At 37.0% G+C, this 19,108-nt stretch overlaps 1 protein-coding gene across 1 annotated transcript in view; it reads left to right on the forward strand.

Moving 5' to 3' along the window:
* grid2 (glutamate receptor, ionotropic, delta 2) overlaps positions 1-19,108 on the forward strand; it is a 226,683-nt gene that overhangs the window by 33,302 nt on the left and 174,273 nt on the right. Inside the window, exon 5 of the mRNA XM_088911157.1 lies at positions 18,474-18,527. Coding sequence (XP_088767283.1) covers positions 18,474-18,527 — 54 coding nt within the window. The remainder of the gene's footprint in view (positions 1-18,473; positions 18,528-19,108) is intronic.

A 19,108-nucleotide genomic window follows, 5' to 3' on the forward strand; every position in this document is an offset into this window, starting at 1 on the left:
ACAGAAGATAATCTACTGTATATAACACAAATATATGCACCCATTTCATTGGTCAAGCTTTGGTTAGCTTTTCATTGATGAGCTTTGACTTTATTATATTTGAAAATGAGTCTGTTCATATTCATACAGTTGTGGTTTTCAGCATTGCAAAATTGGTGAAAGCTAAATAATAGTCACATTCCCATTATATATTGCTCTCTCCATGACCCGGAATGTTCTTCCTTCTAGTCACCGTATTGCACCACATTTTCTAAAGGACGCAGGGAGAAAATAAAATTCTCACAATCCTTTTATCGGTGTACCTTATTGGAGTCATCTTATTGGGATCGGAGGGAGCCTTGTGTTTTTGAATCAGAAACCGAGCCTGTCTTGTCAGAAAAAGCAAATAAGAAACCTAGTATTAGATGTAAAGAAAGTATATTCTTGTTTTCATTTGTAAGCAAAATTAACCACTGCATCTCATGCAAAATAGATTCATAAATCACTTAATTTTGTGTTTACAGGATCCTTTTGTCTGTCTAAGGCCTTGCCTGTTTTAACAGTTCTGATATTCCTTTCACATCATATCATAGCCAGCAGCTACAGTATATCACCCTGTAACTCACAACTGGAAACCCACTGAAGCTAAGCAGGTGTGAGCCTGGCCAGTACCTGGTTGGATGACCTCCTGGAAAAGCTAAGGTTGCTTCTGTAAGAGGTATTAGTGGGGCCAGTAAGGGGCACTCACACTATGGTCTGTGTGAGTCCTATGCCCCAGAATAGTGACAGGGACACTATATTGTAAGAAACTGCCTTCCATTGGATTGGACATCAGTCCTGATTCACTGTAGTTATTAAAAATCCCAGGTCATTTCTTGAAGAGTAGGGGTATTTAAAATTTCCTATTGGTCTTGCCCTTACCAATCATGGCCTCCTAATAATCCCCATCTATGAATTGAATTCATCACTCTGTTCTCCTGCCCACTCAGAGCTGATGTGTGGTGAGTGTACTGTGCACAATGGCTGCTGTCGGGTCATCCAGATGGGTGATGTACAGTAAATTGGTGGTGGTGGTGGTGGTAGTAGGGGAATCCCCATTACCTGTAAAGTGCTTTGAGTGGTGTGTCCAGTAAAGCACTATATAAGTGTAAGGAATTATTAGTAATTAGTATATTGTGGTGGAGAATGTGGGCACTGTCATATGCATAAATGAGGCAGATAAACAAAAATTGTATCTGTGCCTGGTGGAAGAAATGGGAGCCACAGCAGTCTGGGCAAACTAGAAGGCGGAAAACAATGTTTTCCTGGATCTAGAGACAGAAGATGAGAAGGTGATGTTCATCCCAGAACTGGAAAAAGTTGAAGAGTTTCTTAGAGTTAAGGAAATAAGAGGAGGATCAGAGGAGGCTCGGGGAGCTGTAGAGATAATAGAAAGAGAAGATGAGCTTTCCCATGCTGGAGACAGAGGAAAGGAACCACTTGCTGTCATGGGCAGTGCTACAACCTTATGCCAGAACCATGGAAACAGGAGGGCTTTTCTGAGGTCTGCAAGTCAGAAGACTAGGCCTTCCTCATAAGAGAGAGAAGCAGGAGTTTCAATAGTTTCTGTCAGGACATATTTAATTACATACAATCTATAGATTTTCCTGTGGCTTTTAGCCTTTTGCTAATAGCAAAGCAAAGGCAGTCACCTTCTTACCGTATTGAACAGTAATAAAACCACAAAAATCCAATCCATACAGTAAGTTTGTCCTTCATGTTCATTATTCATCCAGTTGGGCTACAGAGCAATGGTAGTTTCAGTGATGTGTGTATAGAGTGAAGACATATTTGGTTTTCTGTTTTTATTCATATACTGAGTTTCTGCACCAACAGTATGTGAATGCTTCTCAATGCAAACTCCTTCCCACAGTTCCTTCATGTTTAAGAAAAAAGATTGGGTTGCAGAATGACACAAGAATGTCAGTTCTCTCGAGTTGATGACCTTGTATTTGTCACTGGGATTTACAGTACCTACATTTGCTCTTCCTAATGCTCAAAGATCCCAAACTAAACATTGACTGATCTAGACGCGTTTAACTTATCTTTTCAGTTTCCCCCTATCTTCTGTGAAGTAATATAACTTGCACAGCTGTAAATCCTTTCATTAGTATGAAAATGTTGTTGTGTTATAGTTGTGATTATCCATTTATTTCACCCTCGTATTTCCATGAAAAGCAAGGTGTTGCTTAAGGAGTGCATTAACTGATTTAAAAAACTGTATGTACAGTAAATTATTGTTTCATTGTCAACCTGTGCTTCTAAGAAAAGGTTTACAGAATAGTAAAATTACATTTAAAATTCAAATTAAATGCTGAATCTTAATTTAATTTTTACAATATACTATTCATCATTACCTTTGAAAGGTTTAAAATATTTTTTTCTGTATTTAATAGAAAATGTTTTCTTTCTATTTGTATAAGGATATACTGTACATATTTTCTCTTAATCTCACTGCACAATGGAGATGTGAATACCATTTCCTACAGGCATATAACTCTCTCATAATATCATACTCAAGAGAGACAAACCAGTGATTCATCGTTATTCGATGATTAGGGGTATAATTCACTGTTACCTCTATAAATATATGAAGTGTCCCTGAAATCCGTGCAGAATTTCATGTCATAACACTGCCCTCTGGAATCCTCATCTGGGTGCTCAGCATAGTGTCTGAGACCTGCCATTCAAATTTAAGATAACACAAAGGTGCAAAAGAAAGCCCTGAGGTTCCAAGTCAGGGTTGGACAGGAGCAATAATGCTGATATAGAATAGACAACAACTCTAAATGATAGAAACTAGGACTGTGTGCTTAAATGGTTCAGATAAGCTCTGGATTAAACCAGAGATAACAAGAAAGATACAACTTCAAGAATTAAAAAAAAGGATTTTAAACATGCTACTTTGAAACAGACTGTTTGGTAGGTGGTTAAAATGTCTCAAGCATGATTAGGGGAAAAACCCACTTGGGGGTTGAACTTCTCAGGAGTAGTTAAAGAGAACTTTAAATTTACATTTAAAAATATTTGATTTTTGTAGATTTTTTTATTTGAACCATATGACCATTAAATAAAAGAGAACATACACAGTGTACACTTTTTGTGCTGGTCTCTCAAAAGTCCCAGGAGGCAAGGAGGCTGATCCTTGGACTTAGAGGATTTGGTCGCTTGAGCAATGTGGATCAGGCTTATGCCACAAGCTCATAATGATCTAAATGTCATTTTTTCAGCCTGTTGATTATATACTTTTACTATTATCCACAGATTGATACTGCTGACAAATGAGAAGTCTCTGAATAATTCTGCTCTTTTAACCTATTTGTAAAACCACATTTTTAAAAGTTCAAGAGATTTCAAATTACATCAGGAGCGATACGAAACAAAGAAAAAAATAAAGACAACGTAAAGAAATAGTTAAGACTTGTGCCTCTCCTTTTTGCTATCCATGCTTGGGGTCTTTGTGCAGCTATTGTATGTGCTTTCAATTTGTGTTTTCCTTCTTTGTTTGTCTTTGGAAAGGAACACAATTCTGCATGTCTGACAGGAGGCATGATGCTGATGGTGTACTGTGTCATGCAGTACCACTTTTGCTGTTGCAAACGCACTGGTGCCCACTGCAATCAGAGCTGTAACCCACTCAATCAGACTCACTTGTGTGCAGTGGAGGAGGGTAATTTTGAAAACGTCAACTGGGAACCGTGCTTTTTAAGATGGAAAAAATGAAATATTCATGCACAGTGTTTGATGTATACTGGATTGAATCTTAAGTAACAGTTTCCCACTGTTTTCTCCTACCCTCATTCTTTCTTATAGCCATCTTAATGTGTGTCCAAATAAGCTCCTTCAAGGGCACATGTGTCCTAAATGAACTGATTGATACAAAATGATTTTGATAGAGAACACTAATTGCCTTCAGTGCTGGAACCAGTGAAGTGGTTTGTGCATTTCTGAGACACATCTGTCACAGCATAAGAGCCTTCCTTTCTTATTCATTCAGTCATACAGTACATATGAAGCTGGATTGTCTTGCCTATAATAACTGCCTTTCTTAATCCTATCTAATATACTTTTATGCTATTTGCTATTAATATATTAATTTACTATTAATATAAATTATAATTGATGTTAATAATGTATTATTAATATTTCATTGTCATATTATGAATATTGCATTGCATACTCATTTTAATACCATTCTCTTAGAATAATTTATAAAAATAAGTTGATTTACAGCTGACCTTAACCAGCTGTAAATTAGCCCCTGTCTTATGATAGAGAAATACATGACTTAAAAGAATAAAAGTTTAATTGATCTTAAAATCTAATTATGTATTAAACCTTTAAAGCAGATCATGTTTTCCAACTGAAGGCAAATTGATAAATATACACAGCAAATATGAAAGAATACTCCTAAACGACTGTGTAATAAATGAGATCTCTGATAAAAATGCTTGCTGCATTACAAAAAAATGTTAAAATGTATTAATAGCCCAAAGTTATTAGAGGTGTGTTTTTTCTTGCATTGCTGCTGTTTGCAGGACTGTTTATACTGTATGTCCTCTCTGTATTAAAAACTTTCTTAATTGAGTCAAGAAGAATTCATGAAGCAGATATTTATTTACAAAAGCTTACTGTAAACAAAATCTATAAAAGCCTTAATGATTTTAAATCATGCAAATTATTCATTTGTATGTTCGGTAGTAGTATAAGCACTGGAGTAGAATCCCTAACAATACAGAACTCAATGATTCAGCTGTACACAATTATAGCTTATTATAGTTATAGTTTATAGTTCAAAGACCCATTAAAGTAGCCTAAATTACAACATGTTTACAGGCTTGATACATCTTGAGGTCAGGTCATCAGCAAGCTCTTCGCAGTTTTTCTACTGGTAGTTTAGTAGTATATTCTTTGCTCAAGGACTGGACCTTTAAACATAATTTATAAATCAAAATATTATTACACAACTGGTGGGCGGCACACTAATGACATATTACCCAGCTTGATCTGTTTCAAAACATGGTCCCACACAGACTGACATTACCCTTTAATAGTGTTTCCTGTTTATAAATGAGGAGATTATGCCTAAATGATGCTTTAACATGAACTGAAGTTTGTTAAGATGAAGTAATTTTATCATATATGATGTGAAGTGACAGCAAGGTAATGGGATCAAGCAGACACTGAAGTGTCTACTGGAGATTTATTAATTATTAAATTAATAATAAAAGAGCCAGTAAAACATTGCAAATAAAGTTTACGCGTTTGATGGAGTTTAAGAAATATAAATCAGAAGAGTTTTGTAAATATTTTCACTTATGGATAAAACATTACTCCACAAAACAGATGCAAATGCCTGAAATAATCATAAATCTGCCACTTTTGTACTTATTCTGTTATATGCAATTTCAAAGAATTAAGAAGGACATGGACTTTGAGCCTTCTTCCTGAACTCAGATCCAGACAAAAGGCATTTTTCATGCCATGTTCTTGATTTGTCTTTGTCTGTGGTTTTTTGCACTGACTCTGAATGTGGAATGATGGCTGTGGTCTGGATCCTCCTTTCAGAAACAGAGCCTTTCTACCTTGAAAACTATCAGGCATTTTAATAGAATGATAAGGAATTTAGTGCAGGACCATAAAGCTGGCAGGAAGTACAAGGTTAACATTTACAGAAGTCACTGCAGTGTTAAAAACTAACATTTATTAAAAGGTCCGAGAATTCATTTTAATAATTATGCCAGATGACAGCAGTAAGGTCAAGTTAATCTATCTGTCATGTTGTCACTTAAGAAAACTTTTCTGCTGTTGAAGCAATTTTATCATTTAAGGCGGAAAAGAATGTGGCCTTTAAATACATTATTCAAATGACAAGCTTTTTCTGAGATGATAATTTGCTTGAAATTCATTGAGTGTCCCTTTTCTTCTTTATTCACTGCCATTAATAATGTGCTGCTTCCATAAAACACTGAAGAGAAGCGACAACTGAGTGGTGACCCATGAATTCCATTGCAGTGTTGGAGACAGAACTGAACGATTTGAACTTTCAAGGCCCTTTTAGTCCAAGGATAATGCCCCATCAACAGAACTATTATGAAATGCTCTTAACGTAAATTGTTTAATGGTTGGACAGACTCAGGATGATTTAAAGTGTGGCTTTTCACCGGTAAGGGAAAATAAACTACACAAATTACTTTTAGTTATGTTATACTGTACGTCGTTCTTCTTCCTCATAATTGGTAATATTGCCTTCTAAAGAGAACATACAGTACATAGAATGCTTTATATGATATACAGTAATTAAATCATCTATCTAGCTGGGTATTGTGATGCTGGGACTTTTTTAAAGAGACTGTAGTGAGTTTAGTTTGTATTTGTGTTGCTCCAGTATGCTGTGAGTCCTTGCTGTGAGATGCTTGGGTGGGGCAGAAGTATTGAGTCATCTGGTACCAGAGCTGAGAATATTCTGGGAGCATGTGTCAGGCAGTGATTTGTGCATGGGGAGCAGCTCATCATTGGGTGCTACCAGTCCAGTGCTTTAGCACCTTTAATCCTTCGCACAGACACGTGTAATAAGGAGAATAATAATATAATAATTGCTTACACTTATATAGTGCTTTTCTGGACACTCCACTCAAAGCGCTTTACAGGTAATGGGGACTCCCCTCCACCACCACCAATGTGCAGCATCCACCTGGATGATGCGACGGCAGCCATAATGCGCCAGAACGCTCACCACACATCAGCTATCAGTGGGGAGGAGAACTGAGTAATGAAGCCAATTCAAGATGGGGATTATCAGGAGGCCATGATTAGTAAGGGCCAATGGGAAATTTGGCCAGGACGCCGGGGTTACACCCCTACTCTTTTCGAAAAACGTCCTGGGATTTTTAATGACCACAGAGAGTCAGGACCTCGTTTTTACGTCTCATCCGAAGGACGGCACCTGTTTACAGTATAGTGTCCCCGTCACTATACTGGGGCATTAGGATCCACATGGACCGCAGGATGAGTGCCCCCTGCTGGCCCCACTAACACCTCTTCCAGCAGCAACCTTAATTTTTCCCAGGAGGTCTCCCATCCAGGTACTGACCAGGCTCACACCATCTTAGCTACAGTGGGTTGTCAGTTGTGAGTTGCAGAGTGATATGGTTGCTGGCTAATAATAAGAGAACTGTGCACCCTCATGGAGCTTGTCAGGGCCATGGTAATATAGATTGTTTCTGCTTTTTCTGTGCTTTGATGTCCAGACTGTTTTGCCAAGCACAAGTCCTTAATCTATCCACTGTATGTTGATTTAAAAAGGTGTTGTAGGCACAAAGTGGCATGCGTGATTCAATGCTTCTCATAGTTCACCTCGCACTGAAAGACATTTCAGTCTCTAATGATGTTCTATATAATTGCAGGCATAAGTCTTGGGTCTCTGTTTGTGAAATAAGATTTTTCACTAATTTAATAAGTGTGATAGCGGAGTTTAGGGGCAAAAGAAGACAGCTGCCAACTACTACCACTGATATAACTTCCTGCCTCTGTGTAAGTGGGATTCATTAATTCTTACTTCTCAGAAATCCTCAGTTGCTAATGATAATGCTAATGATGCCAAAAACTTCAAGCATTGGGGAATTGTCCGTACCTCTGTACATAGTGTTAATTAAACTATACCTGTATGGAATGTAGATATGAAGTAAAGGTACTGTACATAACAAAAATGAATTCTTGTATTGAACTAGACTTTTCAAATACAGTACAACCTTCCTGAACCCAAACAATCCCAACCAAACCTTCGTCAGGAAAGCAGGCCATAAAGCAATGTGACAGTTTGTAAGAGGTAGAAAAGGATGTGATAGATGTGGAAATAGAAGAGAATGGATGGAAATTATATAAATATACAGTACCGTAAAGATTAAATCTCAAAATAAGTGGCCCAAATGTTTGAATAAAATATTTAAGAAAACCACAATGAGAGAAAAGACAATTGATGAAATAATTAATAATTGACAGAAACCAGTTAAAAAGAAATTGAGTCCAAAGAATTGCAAGTTTAGCACAGGTGAAAAGGGATATTAAAATCCAGAAAGATAGAAGAAAGCTAAAATAAAGAAGGCTTCTTAGTATCACAACTGTAAAAAAACAGTGACGAATGAATTAAAGGTATGAGCGATAATGATGGGAAATTAAGAAAAGGATGTGTATTCATATTTCATTTAGGTGTTCACCATGGAAGAAACTTACCATCTGCCCCAGGCAATCAAGAAATAGAAAAGGCAGAAGTGTTACCAGAACTAGAAGCACTTAGGCTAAAAGAAAACAGAGCCTGATGGTGTTTTTCCAGTTGTACATACTGTACTGTAAGGAGACAAGAAATGTTATTCATAGACCGGTAACAGAACTCAGCATGTTTTTTAATTCCTGATTGATGTCTAAGAGTTTTTGTATGTGCTAAAATGCATTTACTGTACTTTTGAAATAAATCCTAATTGCCTCAACTGGATTACTCCGAATTGTACAGTATTCCTCCTAAAATAAAACAATGTTATACATTTTATTATTTTTGAAGCAGAATTAAATATACTGTATCACATAGAAGTCATGGTAAAAAAGCACCTGGGAAATCCACAGGATGACATCAACTCAAATGCAAACATCATCAACAATAAATGCAAAAACATGATTTGCAAAACATGAGTTTTGAACTTTTACATGTGGATGAAATACAATCTACACTTAAGCAGATAAACTGCTCTTAGTTTTCAGAATGAAGAAAGCAGACATGCCAACTGAGCATAATCACATATCCACAGACTGGATCCAAAGTATTCCCTTCATCTCCTCCTTTATCTTAACACATGTCATCATGTGACTCTCAGCACCTCTTCACCTGGAGGCTGCTGCACGTTCCTGATACATGGAGAGATCTAAAGGGTGCCTGTCTGCTGCAGCTGAATCAGAATCAGTATCTCTCTAGAGCAGTATTAAGAAGACAGTGTAGGTCTTTACCTTTGCCTGCCTAGTGATACTAATGAAGGCACTCAGCTCATGGACTTACTGTGCGTTATACTGTACCAGTAGTGAAAATCAACCCAAGATTCAAAATAGCTCTATACTGTACATAGTGTAACTAGTATGTTAGACAAAACCAAAAAGTATGTTGCTGACCTTGCTGTGACATACTGTATACGCTTTCATCACACACCAGTGCATTTACTGCTAATTTGTTCTAGGATTAAAGAGTATGATTTTTTTTTCTCCATCTGCAAATATGCTGCATATATTTCAGAACTACTGGAGATGGTAACAGATTGCAGATAAGTTATTTTGTTTTCACAATTCCTACTGTATCACACTGGGTCTTGCCCATAAGGAGAAAATATCCATAATTAAAAGTCTTTCACAAGAAGGGTTCTGGTGCCCAAGAACAAGGCCAAGCAGTGCAGAAATATATTTAGAACCTCATGTGTTGTTTCCCTTGAATTATGAGTAGGCCGAAGTTACTATTGAATTTAACAAGTGATGGTGCCGTGTTTTCAGATGCTTTGGAAATACAAAGTGTTGAAAGACCTGGGTTGTGGACTGCTGCAGCACGATAACAACAGAACAGCAAATGTCTTTCACAGAAATAAAGAGAACAGAGGTTAACTTAAAAAGAAATTACCACCATGCAGAAATAGTAGTACAGTATTAGAGGGATTGTGTTCAAAGCAGGTTATCTGGGTGTACAAACATTTGTAGATTAAAGCACAACAAAGTAACAGAATGCTTAAAACATAATCATCATCATCAATAACAATAACATAATAATAATAATATTTTTTGTAGAACTTTTCATTTTAAAGGAGTCCCAAACCACCGTAAAAGGACGTTTTAGTGTATCTTTCAATAATATATTTCATGTCAGAATGTGAATTTTCCCACTGGTAAGGGTTTAAAACAACCTTATAATTAAACACATAGAAATAAGAAGCCAATACCTCTGTTCTATCTGCTGTATGGAACAGATTTCATATTGGGTTGAACAACAGAGGGATATGTCCTGACAAATCCAGGGGATGATGAGGACATGGAATGTAAGACAGAAATGTCACAAAGTGTGAATGAAAGATTTGTGAATAACACATGCAGTTTCAGGTTCATGCTTGTAGACAGTTTACACAGAAAACTTGTAAGTATTTCAGTGTAACTCACTCCATGGTCTGTACAGTATATACGGTACCTGTAGACTAATATGCATTAGCTACAGCATTCATAAATGATCCAGCAACACATTTAGCAGTCAATTTCATGATCCACCTGTGTTTTCTATTGTCTGATCAATATTGATTATAGAGACATTTGTCTTTACCAAATCTTAAAGGAAATCTTTTCTGAAAAAAGATTTCCCTTACTAAACCTCACATTCAGTCTCAGCCAACTCATTTTTGGAAAATTATTTACTGTATCCTTTTAAAACAACAGTATCTGTTCTCAGTAACAGGTGCAAAATATGCAACTGTAAATTTTTTTTTTATTTTTAGGGTTTAAGATTTAAAAAATGTATCAGAATATATAACACTTTATGTAGTAAAAATCATATTTCAACACTGAATTCACAGATGAGAAATAAAATCGCAGTATTTGTGTGACTTTTTATGTATTCTTATAATGTGTCCTATAAAATGACCCCCATTCTTTGATGCAAGCAATCTTTGGCATATCCAGATTGAAGATTGGGGTGGGGCTTTTGATTTCAGTGTCACTGTAATGACCAGTGACTTTACTTTTTCCTTTTTTGAAATTCTTTGTTATTTTCATCACTTCTTTTGAGAAATGCCTGGATGAGATTCTTGTATCAATTACAGTAGCTGCTTTTAAGAAGAGGTACTATACAAAGAAATCTTTACTACAAGGAATGTTACAATGTCCTTCATAGTGGAATGGGTTGATACCACCTTAATAGAGTGGCCTAACACTACAGTTTCACACAACACAGTTAATTACTGCCTCTGCATTCTAATAATTTTTTACACATTTTATTTGTCTGGTCTGTTTATTGTGTTATCCACTGCATTTTGGCAAATAGGGTAACAGGCAACAGTGTTTTTGGTTTGATGATTCTGAGCTCTAGATAGGTAAAAACAAGTAATATTGGGTGATTTACTAGCCCTCAGGATGTAATTACAGTATAAGATCTTAGGTGTGAAGTGAATCTCTTTCAGATGATGAATTTTTACTTTTCAAACATTTTTTAGGATGCTGTGTGCAGAAATCTAGGGGTGATTCCAGTGCTCTTGAAATGGTTTCTGTGTGTATCCTCAAGTATTCGCTAAAATATGTTCAAGAATGTTCTACGAAGAATAAGTGAATCTAATGGCACCAGTTCACAAAAAAGGAATTGAGTGGACTGCTTACTGTAGACTGTACTTGCAAAAAAACATTTCTTTCCTGATCCTGAATTAGGGGAGAAGCAGATCCAGGAGAATACATTTCAGTCATCTTCATTAAAAAGCTACTGTACATGTCCTGCGTGAGAACAGTATGATAGCCCTCAGGCAGCTCCTTTTGTAACGAATGCCTGTTGACACACGGTAGCCAAATTGCAATAATTTAATCTCAATTACATTCCATAATGTTGTGCGCACTGATGAAAATGTGTGATAATATTGCTGCTGCCATCTGCGCACAGACAGAGCATTACAAATGAGGAGCCCGAGTGCTGCCCGCACTTCACACTCCCATGTGTGTTAACAGCAGGAAAGCAACAGAAAATGTTCAAATCCTTGCTGTTTGGAGAAGTGAAACAAAGGAAAATGCATTATGGCTCTGCACATTGGAATGAATTTGTGAAATTTGTGAATTTGTGAAAAGGCTTTCGAAGGTTTCCTGGGTACCATATGTTGTAGATCAATTTGCAGTGTCTCAGGTACTATATAAAGATATAAAGACTTTTGATTAAGTCATAAGTCATCAGTTTGAACTGTGTGTTGCTCTCTATTAATTAAACAACTTCTGATGTCATTGACAGATAAGTACAGTGTTCGGTTTAGGCAGTTGGATCATGTGAGAAACTTAAATAAAAAACCTATGACTGAATTACTCCTGAATTACATACAGTGTGTTGTGCTTAACATAATTAAATAGTGTCCCATGTTATTCATTCATGTCCCATAATATTTTGATCTTTCTATATGTATAAATAATGCTATACATAAAAAGTAAGGTCTTCTGAGCTGAAAGCTTTCGGGCAATGATACAAACAAAAACACCAAATTGCAGAATTTAGAACCTGCAACCTCAATGGAAATGAAATCTGAAAGAGGTGTTTGCTTACTTCTAAATCATTACAAAGTCAGCTCTGCACTGTGGGAGAGTGAACAAAATAACAGTGACAACAACAAAAAGGAAAGAGGATTTGAAAACAAGGAAGCTAACACGCAAGAGAAGATAAATATCGAATACATTTTCAGACATATGTACAGTATTACAGAAAATACAGTAGGTTGAATTCAGCTGGTACATGATATGTCGCGCAGAGCGTCCATTTGGGGTTTACAACGCTTTTGCATTTTGGGTTTTGGGGGTTACTGCTTTATGGCACTTGGGTGCTTTGGTGGGGTTTTCCCATTCTGTGTCAGTTGCGAGTTATGCACAATAAAGAGCAGACATCTGTGAAATCTATCTGCCTCAGTCCCTGGTCTTCCGCAGTGCAACAGTACTGTACATAGTCCAGCTAGTGAAGAACCTGGGGAGCCAGGAAGAATAGAGCTTCTGGCCCCTGGGGTCAAGAAATGGAGATGTCCGTGGGAACCCCCCACCCTGTGCAGGCAATATCTGTCTTGCAGTATTAGGTACCACCATCATTGCTTCCAGACTCCTAGTTCTTCAGTAATTATCAGGTCAGCTCTCAAAATAGGCTTTCTTATTTACTACATTGATAAAAGACACAAAGACACACCCCAGCAGGCACTGTAGTTAGTAGTCAGGAGCTGAAAATAAAGTGGCTGTTCACAATACACAATCATGTCTTTGTTTTTTTTTACTTTAAATTAAATTTAGTGTACTCTTTTTTAAAATTTAAAAATCAAAGGCAAAAATACTGTGGGTTTCTGGAAAGGCAATGGTTGGGAAGGTTTTAAAAATTTTCATAAGTAGTCAGAGAACAAGAAAGCTTTTAGATGCTCATGTTTGATTAGCACTTTGCTACTGAAACTTTGAAACATTTCAGAAACGACTTACTGGAATAAAACGTTTGCTAATATGCTGCATAATATATTCATTGAAATGGAGAGAACATTTGTTCCTGCCAGTCACACGGAATAAATGAATTCTACATGGGTGTTCACTTGTGATACCAATTGGAGTGGGGTTTATGACATTAAGGAAAAATGCAATATAACATTTATGATGTATTAAAAGACCACATGCTTGCCAAGTGAGGCTAAGAACATAAACGATGGATTATACTCAGGAGAAAATCAGTTCATTTTTCACATGGGTTTTGCTCATCACATCAGTTTAAATTACATCCAATGAATTCAAACCTGGCATTCCCCATCAGTCAACCATTTTGATGTCCTGAAAGTCTTTTCTTTAATGTTGTGGTCTACTAAAGTGTGAATCTAGAATGTCTGCTATAAATTATAAATCTTGCTAAGGTATATCCTTGTGGTTTGACATCTGCTGTGATTGTGTCTGGAACACTGCTACTACTCTGAAATGAGAAATGCTGTTTTTCATGTACCCAATATAGAGGATCAAGAAATAATGACACTTCTTCATTTACTCTGGAAATAATCTGACAGTGACTGAATCCATAAATGAGTCAACTATGACATTTCTTCATAAAGAAAATTAAATACGGTTTTAAATAATGAAAGGAAAATATGAAGGGAATTATTGTTTAATAATAATAATAATAATGTTTTAACAGAGCCCTTTAGAAGATTAGCTTGCCACGCATCCTCTATTCCTCTCAACTACAGATTACAAGGCTTTTAACCCTGTAGCACTGGCCAGCACCTTAAGAAATGCAGTGAAGGAGAGATGTTAGAATCTTTTAGATCATAGAACCCAATTCTTAACTTCACAGTGGATGTGGAGGCTGGACCCTAAGACATGTACAGTAAGTTAGACAATGACAGGAAAAAACACAAAGCAACCAATTTAATTTTTATTTTTGACCTAATGAATGATCCTGCATTTGATGTTCATATTTGGCTGACATTACTGTAAGAGAAAGAAGGCATGATAGTTACTCTTCGCACACCAAAGCCCACGCTGATCCTTGCTGTCTTGGAGGTCAGGACAGCTGCATGCATAACAGTAGGATTTCAAAGTACTTAATCAAACTCATGTTGTGCCTGAGCAAGTCACTGCATCTAATGATGGGTAATTGGAAGAGAGCCATTGCGGAAAGTTAATGATTAATTTGAAGCTGCAACGTCTTTCCAGATGTTACTTGAATAATGTGCAGCTCTCGTCTTTATTTAGAGGAGTACCTTAAGATAGTCCAGTATCAAAGATTTGGTAAAAATGTTTTGGAATCAAACTAAATTCCATACTTTGAAGGATATATTTATCTATCATTCTGGATTTATTGTGTTAAATCTTTTTTAAATTTACATTTCAGAAGCAAAGGTTTACAATACTGATACTTGTGATTTTGATTAATTTAAGTCGGCTAACTCAGATCTCTCATAGAAATTAAAAAAGAATGGGCACTGCTGTTGAAGCTGAAAAATAAATCTTATCCATTTTAAAGTGACAGCATATTTTTCTACATGCACAAAATTGCACCATCATATCAATCACATTGTTATACATGAAAATGGTACCAAACCTTACAGATTCAAACATATACTGGTGTTAGTAAGCAACCAATGACCTGCTTATAGGTCGTTATATTTCTTATATATTAATTCCGTTTAATAAGATTTTCTTTTAGCATATTTTCATTTCTAACACATTTTTCATGCTGTGCTTTAGTATGTCAACAAAATGATTTTAGCAAAATTGGTTCTAAATTTGTGATCTGCTTTTCAAAACATAAATGAAAGACCCACTATATTAGGAATTTAAATTGCGCAGAAACATTTTCGGTGAATGTGTAGAAAAAAAGCTTAATATGTGAATTTTCTATTCATAGGCCAAAGCAACACTTAAAATTCAAAAATATTTTAGCCATAGATATTGTGTATATAAACACTTAAATATGCATGACCAACTGCAGGTTCTGCACAGGTTCAGTGTGTGTTCTAGAACTAGAAGTTCTAGAAGAACTAGAAGCCCAAAGCTTCACCACATAAGAGTTTACAGTCGTTTTTAAATTCTGGTTTGGAATGCTCCTCTGCTGGTTTTTGTTTCACCCTTAATCATCAGTGCTAGTTTAGACTTTTTCTGCACTCAATCCTTGGTAACAAAAAGACTATAAAGTACAGTATTTGCAACAAGTTCAGCAAAGAGTACTTTAGGCAGTCTCGGTTTGTTAATTTGTTCCCTTATATTGAATAAACAGACTTTTAACTGGTAATGAACAGATGGTGGGAATAACACACTACTAGACAACTGCAATAGTGAGTTTTTGGTTATATTTCAGCTCACACACCTGAATAAGGGCAGTAATGAAACTCGTTAACACAGGGTTCATACCAATAACATATCTTATTAAGTTTTTTAAGAGATGAAAACAAATTAAAAAAGGTCTCAAACATAAACTTGATAAAGGAGTTAACCTGTGATTATAGTGGGCTATAGTCGAAGTCAGAAGACACGGGGATTACAGTACCTACGGTAGGACCAGGACTGAGAACCACAATACTGGGGTATTATTGAAACCAAAGTCTGAGTTTAGGAAGAAGACAAGTAAGTACAGTAGATCAATAACTGGCTGTTATTCTTCAGCCACTGTTAAACAGTGCTGCAGCAAGATGACAGTTCGAGACCCAAGCCAAGACTTTGGGGATCTTTGGCAGATCCTGGCGGGACAAGATGGAGATGAGGCAGCGAGTAGGAGGCAGAAAAGAGAGATGCACAGGCAGGCTTTGGCTTGGAGTGAGTAAGGGCTGCAGTTTGCAGAATGTGAACTGTCTGTGGAGGAGAAGGCAGAGAGACCAGTGAGAGAGGAGTTGTCTGGAAAGAAGACAGTATGGTTGCTGAGGAGAGGTTCACCGGGAATAAATAGACAGCGGAATAGGAGATTCTGCAGCAGGGCCAGCAGAGGACTGGAATTCTGGACCTCCAGGGGAAGGCGAGTCTCTGTTGGATCAGTGCTGTTAGAAGTTTTAGAGAAAAAAGGCATCATTATTAAGAGGTGTGTAAGCGGTAGCCTAAACACAGTAAGCTCTAGTGTCAGAGCACTGGTCTAGTGGAGAGTCCTGGCTTCAGTAGTCCACTTAACAGGTGATTGACTGGTGGATTGATTGTGTGGTTGATAAATAATTGGCCTAATTGAGAGGTGTACTGAGCTGGTGAGGTTGAATCCCTGTGCGAATGTGCCAAACATGACACTGGCAGAAATTTGCTTTTGTGATTAAGGGCCCTGTTGGAACAGAAAACAGCAGACATGGGGGCACTGCAGGGCCAGAACTTAAAAACCACAGAAATGTGGATTCTGAAATGTATAAAAAAATAATTTGACATTGTTGCATTGTTTGAGAAACAGTTTTTGAGATTTGCCAGAATTATGATCCTAACCAAACATAAGCATGAACCCTAATTACAACTTGAGAATTTAAATAGTATCAAAACTGTATCAGTCAGTATCATGACTCCATATAAGAAAGGAAAGGTACTTTCTGTCTTCTGGGAGAAACACAATAACAAATTATGGTTTGTGATCTACAGTATAAACTATAGTCTGTGCTTATGTGTTCTCTCACTTATAAGTTGCTTCTATCCCAGTTTTGCTGACAGTATCAGTGTCATATTTCATTTCCATGGCAACAATATCCTTTGCATTCAGTTGAGACGTGTTATTTACATATCAAAAAAACCTAACCACTTAAAACTGTGGTTGTTCATTTTAACTTTGGTTATGTACAAATATGGAAACTCCTCAAATGTTTGGTGTGCACTTGGCATCTCCACAGACCTGTCTTGTCAGGTGTGAGATAAAGCATGTTTGCTGAATCACATGGGAGTGTTCAGTAGCCACAATAGAGCTTCATTCTTTTGATTCCTTTCGCTAAAAAGAGCCAACATTTTCAAGGCTTTCCTTCACTCTAAGTAGATTGATTGTGTTATAGCTGCTGCAGAAAACTCAGCGACATATTCTTTTTTTCAGCAGCATGAAATAGCTCTTCCAAAATGTCAAAATAAAAAACCCATCACTGTTCAAATTCTGGAAAGTTTATTTCTATTCTAAAAATAAAACGTGTTTTGACCATCTGGTCTACCGATTGATAGTGTTAGTGGCATGATGGCTGATTTCATGGCACTGAACTGCTGACAACACATCACTATGGTGGATTTTCTCCACTGAGCGGCTTGTTCTTTACTTGGCTACTGTGCACAAAACTTTCTGGCTCCGCAGATAACTGGTTGATGCCATAAGATGCTCCACTCACAGCTTTAAAGACTTTTTTTTCACAAAACTCTTTCAGAAGATGGCAAATTGCCTGCCTGTATCAGCCAGATAAAAATAATTTAAAAGGGCTATACAGTATAATAATTCTAATAATTGCTTACACTTACAGTATATAGAGCTTTTCTGGACACTCCACTCAAAGCGCTTTACAGGTAATGGGGATCCCCCCCACCACCACCAATGTGCAGCATCCACCTGGATGATGCGACGGCAGCCATAGTGCGCCAGAACGTTCACCACACATCACCTATCAGTGGGGAGGAGAGCAGAGTAATGAAGCCAATTCATAGAGGAGGATTATTAGGAGGCCATGATTGGTAAGGGCCAATGGGAAATTTGGCCAGGACGCTGGGGTTACACCCCTACTCTTTTCGAGAAACGCCCTGGGATTTTTAATGACCACAGAGAGTCAGGACCTCGGTTTTACGTCTCATCCGAAGGACGGCGCCTGTTTACAGTATAGTGTCCCCGTCACTATACTGGGGCATTAGGACCCACATGGACTGCAGGGTGAGCACCAACCTTAGTTTTTCCCAGGAGGTCTCCCATCCAGGTACTGACCAGGCTCACACCTGGTGTGAGCTTCAGTGGGTTGCCAGTTGTGAGTTGCAGGGTGATATGGCTGCTGGCTTTAGTATATACAATATTATATACAGTATTAGTTATGCATTATTGAATTACTACAATGTAACTAAAATTGATTTGTGTGGAGTTGACATTTGGTAATACACTGTCGAAAAGTGCCAAGATTTCCATAAGAACATATTACTTTCAATAAAGATTTTCAATTCACAGATTTCATTAAAAAGATATTTCAGAATGTGCTACATGTACAGTACATGTTCACAAATATCACTCAGGTGTAGTTATGATTATTTTATTCTTTTTTTCTCTACAGGTTGTTGAAACCAACCTTGTTGCCTTTGATTGCCACTGGATCATCATCAATGAGGTAAGCATCTCCAAATGAGAAAAGGCAAAGCTGCTTTGGAGGCTGGAATTCCTGCTTTTTATCTCTGCAGTGGAGGGACAGAAAGTGGAAAAGACACTGCCACTTGAACTGGTGTCAGATGGTCTGCCTTTCTTATCTCCTACTAGGCTGATACCACTGTTGTGACTTCTAACCACAGAATTCTATTGGTGTAACACCAACAGAGAAAAACTTTCAACAGAAAAAAACTTCTGAACTGACATACAGTAAGCACTAACTTGCTGAGTCTAAAGATTCAGATTGATTCCTGGCATTTGTACAATGTGAAATTCACCTCTGAGGTGGAGAAGAGAATCCCTTTCTAGGGATTTTTCCTTGAGTTCTTCAGATGTTAAAGAGTCAAATCTGGATAAAAACAGTAAACACTCATTTAACACTGAAAGATTTTAAAATTCATTTTAAACTGAGGCATTTATATCTGAATTGTCATGCAATGACGAGCTGTAGCTGGCCCATATTATCTTACAGTACCTATACACTGTTCTGTATTCAGCTTAAAAAGAAAATCTTTTCACTGTGTTAAATATTTCACTCTTGGTTTG

The sequence above is a fragment of the Atractosteus spatula genome, chromosome 3, assembly GCF_055471065.1.
Source record: "Atractosteus spatula isolate fAtrSpa1 chromosome 3, fAtrSpa1.hap1, whole genome shotgun sequence".
Lineage (NCBI taxonomy): Eukaryota > Metazoa > Chordata > Actinopteri > Semionotiformes > Lepisosteidae > Atractosteus > Atractosteus spatula.